Source organism: Orbicella franksi, chromosome 1 (genome assembly GCF_964199315.1).
Source record: "Orbicella franksi chromosome 1, jaOrbFran1.1, whole genome shotgun sequence".
Lineage (NCBI taxonomy): Eukaryota > Metazoa > Cnidaria > Anthozoa > Scleractinia > Merulinidae > Orbicella > Orbicella franksi.
The window spans coordinates 9,312,387-9,321,660 of NC_138145.1; the positions used below are offsets into that span (position 1 = coordinate 9,312,387).

The 9,274-nt window shown below is 40.1% G+C and overlaps 1 protein-coding gene across 1 annotated transcript; it reads left to right on the top strand.

Annotated features, from left to right (window-relative positions):
- The first annotated feature begins 1,112 nt into the window (after window positions 1–1,112).
- Window positions 1,113–7,551, top strand: LOC145483113 (quinone oxidoreductase 1-like). Its single transcript, XM_081461719.1, has 5 exons — window positions 1,113–1,199; window positions 3,221–3,407; window positions 5,324–5,539; window positions 6,137–6,316; window positions 6,984–7,551. Exons 1-5 carry the CDS (start codon window positions 1,113–1,115, stop codon window positions 7,280–7,282), a joined length of 969 nt encoding a protein of 322 aa, XP_081317845.1. The 3' UTR covers window positions 7,283–7,551.
- The last annotated feature ends 1,723 nt before the right edge of the window (window positions 7,552–9,274 follow it).

Below are 9,274 nucleotides of genomic sequence, written 5' to 3' on the forward strand. Positions count from 1 at the left end.
TCACTCAAATTTCTGAGTATTTTTGTGCATATTTCAGGTTCCATTGAGTCAATCAATTTGATCTAGGTATCACTAGAATGGTCCTTTCCTCCTGCAGAACAGGATGCCAATTTTGGTCAAAGGTGATGACGTCAGAAGTGGAACAAAGGCCAAAGCTCATCACGGCCGGTTAGGAGCGGCACGGGAGTTAATGGGTTAATTAATTAGAACACTCTCTGAACTAAAAAGAGATTGTTAAAATGTGTTACGCATGTACAATCAAGCTGAAATGTCAAATTGATTAGGTCTTTAAACTACGTTGTTGCCACCTAGCAGCGCAAATGTCTTTAAAACCTAATAACAATGTGCACTCCCTTCAACAATTCATTCAATGTCCTCATTACGTTGTTCTATATATGAGCCGTTTTGTCTATGAGTGAAGTTTTTTATTATTGTTATTATTATTATTATTATTATTATTTAATAAATAACATTTACTTACATCGAGGTACAGTACATTACATTACAAACAGACTACTACAGAACTACTTAAACATACATGTATTTAGCAGTACGCTATCAAGATAAAAAGGTCATTACTACGACTCTCAGCTAAATTATTAATCTATTCTCGTGCATGCATGGCTTCCTTTGAAAACGTATGTATTGAAATTGTTTTATTTTTATTTTTATTTATTTATTTATTTATTTATTTATTTACTGCCGTTGTCCGCGCTGTGCTCAACGATTTGATTACCGCGCACTCGGCAGTAGTCAAACATTTGATTGACGGTAACGAAAAACGCATTTGTTGGTTGCACTTTGAATTTTAAAGTCCGCATGTTATAGAAAAGCGCAGTAAGGGAAAGTGGCCATCTTCTCTTCACAGAGCTGCAAGTTGGTGAAGACACGATCGCGACCGCTGAGGGCTTGGAACCATTCACCCCTTACCACCCTAACCTACTCCAACTCTTCATACCCACCCCTCCCCTGTGCATTTCTTCTCACCTTTTTGGCGACCTTTGCCTCGAGGTTACACGTGCTGGTCCATATTTCAAGCTAGCGGTTATCATATCAGTTTAAATTGTTTAGTTCTGTTAATTGGGTGTATAGTGAAGGATATACCAAGAGCCATGAATGCTATTGTAATCAACGAAACTGGGAGTTCGTCTCAAATGAAATGCGAAGAAGTACCGATTCCTAAACCAGGACAGAACGAGGTAAATTATTTATAGTTTAGTAATAATTATTAAGCCCTAGTGTGTTCACAGGATGATTCAATCGCATGGCAATATCCGTGTATTCACTTTTTAATACTTAAATTTGACCGTGGATAGTAGGGTCGAAGGAGGGAAAGATCACAGAGCGTTCGGAATGTGATGTCCGTTCAAAGATTTAAGCTTATCTGAGGTCGAGATCTTGATACTCCGTAAACTGGAATAATCTTACCTTAACCTTTCAACTAAATATGGCTTCAAATGACTAGAAGGTAAATAAAGACAAGGTAAAAGAACATCAATTTGAAGTCTAGTTTTGCAAAAATAATAGCCTCTTACATAGCCGAATGAAATATTGGCACGAGCACCGCTGGCCAATATTCCCCACTACAGCCCGAGCTAGCTGCATTGTAGGTTGGTAAGTAGTTTATTATATGCAGGGGCGGATCTAGGGGGAGGGTGCAGGGGTGCCCACCCCTCCCTGAGATGGAGCCTTCTACCTATTCCCTTTCAAAAATTTGTTTACCTCACCAGTTTGTTACGCCATTTGTTAGTGGTGTACCCTCTCCTAAGAAAAATTTTGGATTCGCCCCTGATATAATTAAAGATATACGCAGCCTGTGGCCATTTCCATAACAAAAGCTTGACCAACGAAGAACTAATCAGAATACTTGGATTTAAGCTCACCTGACTACCTTACCATGAAGTAATTATGCTTATTTATACTAAGGGTTGTTATATGGAGATCAAGCTGTACCCATGACACCCCCCCCCGGGGGGGAACAGTACTCCCACAAAACCTGTGTGGGGGTGTGCAGCCCGCTTCCCAAAACCCTTACCCTATTTATGACCAAAATCTGTGATTTTCTCTACCCTATTTATGACCTGACCAAAAATTTGATACCCTATTTATGACCTGACCCTTAAGTCAATTGCCGCTTTTCATGTGACGTCATCATTTTCCAAAATTAGAAATTACCAATCCCTCTGAAGTTTTAGTTTGATCAGATGTAAGACCCTCTAATAACTGGACGTTTTGCAGCGTTTAAGCTCAACAGGGTTCCTCATTTTGAAATAGGGCACATTTGAATTTCCAAGTTTATGCGTTGTGAGACATTAAAATGGCGGCCCGATAAGACTCTCGAGTAGTCAAAAAGATGAATTATTGGGAAAGTTTTTGCTAACTAAACAGTTGTTGCTCTGTAAGAAGTGTTAATTTAAATGTGTCGGAGCTCTAGAGTAATAACTTTTCATTTCAATGGCAAAACTCGATGACAGATGTTTCTGTTACTTTACGGCCGCCATGTTTGTGTCCCTCCGAACAACGGAAGAATGAAAAGCCGCACACCTAAATCTTGGCGAGGTTGTTTATATATCAGTCATCTTTCATATCCCAGCTTCTTGACTTAATTGAATGAATAGTTATGATTTTTATTTTTGATGGCGTGACACTGCAAACCAGCCATACGTACCCTGTTTCAGACCTGCCTTATAATTAGTTCCCTAGAATAGATCAGTGTTAAATTGCCGTAAATATACTTTGTGAAGGGTTTTTGCTGATGTTCTTTTCGATATTGATGAAAAAGTGGCTTCTTCTTAAAAACATACCCATATCAAGACTAGAGTGCAAAAACCATAACCTTATGACCAAAATAGCCAAAATCAATGCCCTATTTATTACCAAAACGGCTGAAAACCCATACCGTTTGGGGCTGTACATACCTTTATAGCCCATATAAGGGAGTGCCCCTCCCCCTGGGCATGACCCCACCCTATACACCCCACCCTCCCCTTCACATACCACTAAATTCCTAGTGTTTAATTTGGAAGGAGATTGATTTTGGCGTGGAACAGGCAAGTAATCTAATCAATCTAGTCTTGACCAAGTATCGGTCAAGATGTTGATCAAGTGTCAATCAAGATGCCGATGGAGTGTCATTCAAGTTAAACATACGAGGTAGCTTATAAATACTGGGACTGTGAAGTGACTTTTTGTTTTTGCTCTCTTGTATTGTTTTATGCAGGCTTTAGTGAAGAATCACGTCAGTGGCATTAACTATCTTGATGTTTATTTTCGTGGAGGTGTTTTTTCTTTACCCAGTCTGCCAGCAACCCTCGGAGTGGATGGTGCAGGGGTGGTTGAAAAACTTGGGCCTGGTGTTGAGGGTCTGGCAGTAGGAGATCATGTGGCATACTTTCATGTTGGTTCAGGTGAGTTAGGATTTTGTTTGTAAGATATTCATTAATTGTTTACTTAAATTTCTTTGAGGTCATCTTAATTTAATCTTCAATCTTTCAATCTGTATTTTGTTCCTCAATTTACATAGCCTGCATAGCAGCCGTTTCCTTTCCTTTTCCAGGCAGAGAGATCAAACCAGCTTGCGAGTGAGCAGGCGAGCCAAGGAGCGTGCCTGGGGTGAGCAAAAAACTGGGAAGAAGTGAGGAGGGGGTGAGTGTTCACTCACAGTTTCGTTCCCTTCTCATGCTTTTGTGGAAATGCCTGCTATGCAGGCTACAATTTACAGGGGCGTAGTGTCCATATACGCATGTACGCCCGTGCGTACAGTTGAAATCTGGAAAAAAAAAGTTTTATTCCCTTATAGCATTTGTCAAAGTTACGATAAAATAGGACAGATTTTTAAATTTCGAATTATACTGGCCTGTGTGTTTGTTTTCCCAGTACCTTTTAATTAATCCATAAATGACAAGAAATGTTATTTGGCTTCCTAGACTTGTTCACTCTCTAGTTGTTTTAGGAAGCCAACACCCTTTTAGCTTTAATTCTATATTCCAGCAAAGCTCACTGAGCTAACAGAAAGAACCGTTAATGATATCTACTGCTACTTCAGCAGTGACATGGACATCTCTAAGGGCGAATTCAAATCCGAGGTCAAAAGATGGAGGCAAAAGTGGAGTGGAATGGATGGTAATGTGAAGCCAAAGACTTTGGTTGAGACTCTTGATCATGACAACCCTCAATTCTGTCCCGGAGTTTATGTTGCTGTGACAACATTGTTGACGTACCTGTATCAACTTGCACTGCAATCTCACTCCCAGTCTCCGTTCCCCTTGACCAGCGGTCGGAAACGAGAGCTCTAGAAGTAACCATTTTAGGCGTGCGCCATAGATGCAGACTGCGCAGTGAAACCGGATGGGCAGAAGTTGGTTATTTCAAAATGGTTGCGCCCAGAGCTCTTGTTTTCTGACCGCTGGTCAAGGGGAACGGAGACTCTGGGAATGAGATTTCTTGCACTGCTGAGCGTAATTTCAGCAGTATGAAGAGATCGAAAACGCCCTTACGAAGTACCATGGCAGATGGGAGATTGAGCTCTTTAGCAATTTTGCGCATTTCCAAGCACAAGGACATTGACATTGATGATGTTATAACAGAGTTCGCCCGTCTAAAGAGTGCACATCTTGCCCTGTTTTTACCATTGTCTTACCCCATTTTTTGTTGTAGGTTACCGAAAACTCTAAAAATGGGTAAAAGAAACAACCAACTACGGCATTTTCCGTCGCATTTATTTATAAAAAATTTCCGCGGAAATAGTTGGAAATGGCATTTCCAAGACCCTAAATTTCAAAATTTTCTGGGGGAGCATGCCCCCAGACCCTCCTAGTATTTGCGCGCTGTGCGTACACCTTCAAAATCTCACGCTACGCCCCTGATTTAGATTTTTACAGGTACACTGGCCAGCTAATAGCTAGTGCTAGTCTAAGCAGGCCAGTCTATCAAGATCTAATTACAAACATTTTTATTGATAAATAGATTAAGTATATAGAAAATTAGGAAAAAGTAAATAATATAGAAAGGTGGGAAAAGGAAAAAGAGGAGTGAGAGGTTATCAGCTTATTATAATTAGATAATATATACATGTATGTACATCTGTTATTATTTTTATTTACTTCTTTTTTATATGCCACTGATATTTTACTTTAGAAATGATCTTGTGTACAGGTGTATGTCTTAACTGATTATCTTATTCATGCTTGATAAATGACATGTTAAGTTGACGAAAACTGCCAACTTTTGAAATTATTGGCATCTACTGACAAAAATAATTTAGTGGTGGATTCCCTTGGTGGTAATTAATTTCACGCTGCTGCCTTCTTTATGTCATTGACAGGTAGCTATGCTGAATACAGTGTTGTTCCCGCGGCTAAACTCGTTAAAATTCCATCAGATATCACTTTTGAACAAGCAGCGACATCCATGATCCAGGGAATGACTGCCCATTACCTGGTTCACTCAGTATACCCAGTGGGACCTGGGACCAAGGTTTTGGTGCATGCAGCTGCTGGGGGAACTGGGTCCCTCGTTTGTCAAGTGGCCAAGAATGCAGGTAACACAGCACGTTGCTGTTGTTAAAAGGAGTGTAAGGGGAGTAAATTTTACATCCTAACTCTCCTGGATTAATTGGGAACTCTTCAGTGGGGTTTGTTGAGCCCTGGTTCATATTTTGTGGCAAGTCTGGTTCAGCCAAAATATTCATGGTAGGGCCAAAAGAACCAAAGTTCACGTGGCGAAACTACATATTCACCTTATCGAAATTTGGGCAAAAATTAGTCTTATAACCCAATTAGGAACCTGGGCTACCCCGTTTGTTTTCCCTTGAATATCTTGTACGTACCTTGGGTTGCAAGCGTTAGGTCCAAAATACACACCTGTATAGCTGCCACAGCTTTGTATGTCCCACCCAGCATCCTTCTTGCATGACTGTATCAAATTAATATAAGCTGTCCTGCAAAATTTGCAGCGGACATATGTACGCCTTGCGGACCTAAGGAACGTGGACGAACAGATTCGCGAATATTTGCGCTACCTTTTGATTGGATCAAGAGAATCGGAAAGTCTTCGGCTGCTGCAACGAAAAATTGCAGAGAGCTGCGCTTGCAAAGTGATGCAATATCGCTAAGTGATGTGTTGTCGATGATTTTAGGAGCTTATGTTATTGGCACCACAAGCACGAAGGAGAAAGCTGACAAAGCCAAAGCGTGTGGCGCAGATGAAGTTATTATCTACTCTAACAACGACTTTGTCGAAGAAGTTAACAGGATAACCGAGAGTGTAGGTGTCAATGTCATTTATGACGGAGTTGGAAAAGCAACTTTCAACAAAGGCAAGTTGTGTTTGTAAGAGATGCAAAAAACTGTTTGTATTGTGCTAGCGACGACAACAACAACAGCAAGCTTTCTTCCCCCTTGGACTAACAAATAGTATTAGCGATGAAAAGAAGAGGCCTTTTAGCGAAGACAAGAGAGCATAGAAGTGCTAGTCACCCATATAGGCCTCGCCACAAGGTAATCCCTCTAAGGCTATTTTAAGATCACTCTCGGTTTCGGAAATCCCAAGAAGTTTCAGACATAGGCAATCTTGTGACGCAGAGTTTGCTCTCGCAGACAGCGCATGGCAAGTGGTTTTAAAATATTTCCTTGAATCGCTTGATAACATTATCAACCGAAGGCCTGGGCACCATGTCTAAAACTAAACTTGAGATTACTTGAGAGGCGTAACGTTAGTTAAGAATAAGCCTAAATGGGGATTGATTCTCTCACCCCTCATCCTTTCTTGGTAAAGTCTTGGATTTGCCACATTTTTCTGGTTGCGTTTGTGGTGCGATTTGATCGTTAAGGGATTTTGGAACAAGTACTTAATCGTTGATTTCGGATCTAAGGGCGAACACAGTTTCAACAGAATCATTTCCCAGAGTTTGTTGGAAAACACACGAAGCTGTCGCGAAATATTTTTAGCTTGTATTTTCATGTCTCATGTTTGTTTTTCTGTAGGATTCGGTTGTCTAGCGACACGTGGTACCATGGTCCTTTTCGGTGGTGCTTCTGGTTACCCAGTCTCCCTCGATCTCGCACTTCTTTCCGGGTCACACAGTGTGGTTCTCCCAAGGTTATTCGACTACATTGCCACGCCTAAGGAATTGAATGAAAGAGCTAACGATGTGTTCAATTGGATTTCACAAGGGAAGATTAAAATGGATAGTTTCACCGTTCTTGCTCTGTCAGAAGCCAAGAAAGCTCATGATATGCTCGAAGGCAAGAAAACAACAGGAAAACTTTTGCTTAAATCTTGACGTTTCTTGCTCAAATGTTCCTGACGGAAGGAGACAGTGAAGGGAACAGATATTCTTCTCCTTCCCTGAAAACGGCTTGGTTTATTGCTTACGCTTAATAATAAAAAAAATAATAATAAAACTTTATCAAAGTGTCAGACGCTAAAACCCCTTTATATCGTACAAACACCACTTGACCGTACATGTTCCCTTGGAAATACTCTACGTTTCTGCCAAGCTCCATATTAGACTCTCTGCTATCTGTCTGGTTTGTGACATAATAGCCCTTATCACGGTTAGTTTTTCTCATTTGAATTAAAATGTAATCAATAATAATAAACATCTTTCAACAGGTGTGTCCACGTCGCATATGTGGTTTTCAGAGGGGCCCTGCATACCAAAGAAGCTAAAAGTTAAAAAAATGACAGCTATTCGACATTTAATGTTTTAATAAATTATCGTATGTTTCCAATAACAATGATAATGATAATGAAAATAACTAATAATAATAATAATAATAATAATAATAATAATAATAATAATGATAATTGCTGCGGAGCGAGCGTAGCGAGCGAGCAGCAACATAATCAGGATTTAAGAAGAATATGTGGAAGGGAGCACGAATTCTCGAATTCATCGCTTTTTACCAGAATACATTGCATTTAACCAGGGTGCAGTGCGCCACTTTTTACCAAAGTGCATTGCGCCACGCTCAACACGACGATGTCACTCCATCTTTTCGCGTAGATTCCAGTGAGAAAGGTTTAATAGTGGTCATGTTTTGCTCTGATTTACCTGTATTTTAAGACAATGTGAAGGAAATCGTGCTTGACTTTCACAAATCTTCCTTTTGTTCTTAATGTAGCATGTGAAAGTTTGTAAATCTGGACGATTAATTGTGACATCTTAATTTTAAACTTAGTATGTCATTTCTTAGCGGTCTCGCCTCCTTGGTCGAATTCTTAAGTGAAGAGAAATCGTCGTTACTAAAGCTTGTAGAATGATTAAAACAAACGAAAACCGTAGAACACGCTAATTTCATAGATGCTGCGATTTATTCCTTTTCATCCAAACATGAATTTAAGTTAAAGCTTTAGCATTTTCACACATCGCGATGCACGTGTCCTCGACACAGTCTGTCAACATTCTAGAGATATTTAATGCGTACTAGTACGTAATCTTTAAGTTAGATTTCTGCTCCAACAATTTCCATATCTTTCGGTTTTCGCGATCTGGTAAAGGGGAGGTTGATGTGTATCGTTTTCTGTCCAAAAAAAGTTCAGATCACTATGTGCTTTCTTTTCCCGGCCCTTGTTACAGCTCACCATCGATGCGTCGTCATGCATGAAGTTGATGCATACAGGGACAGATTTTAAGTTACACACCACGATTTGACACTACTTTAAGAATTGATGCATTCAAGGACAGATTTTAAGTTAGACACCACGATTTGACAATACTTCAGTTAATAGTAAATCTTGGAACGCGCAGATAGATGAATTACTGCGTTAAATATGTCACTATCAACAGAATGTGCCGCAGCAGTACTATCTTTTAGATAACCTAGTAATAATAATAATATTGACCTTATTCATGTGGGAACGTAAAATTCTAGCAGAGGAGAATCGTAATCCCCTCTGCCAATAGGGAACAGCTAAAATAAAATAAAGTTTATCGCTTGAATTTACGTCGTTTTTTGATTACTTCTGTATGTGGGCGGTAGGCACCGAACCCTGTGATTTTATTTCATTTGTCTTTATCGTTTATCGAGTAATTTTGTTGGCTCGACTTCCAACCGTTTTGTGAGTGACACTCCGTCAACGTCCGGAAATAGAGCAGGGCAATCCCCCCCCTCCCCCCCCCCCAAAAAAAAAACAGCAAAACGGAGAGCCGAAGCGAATAACTGAAAACGAAAAACCGCCCTTATTTCCTGCAAGCAGCAGTCCAAAAATGGAAAAAGAAAGGGAACAGGATCTAGGAAGCAGCAGTAGTTACTAAAATCGAAAACCATCG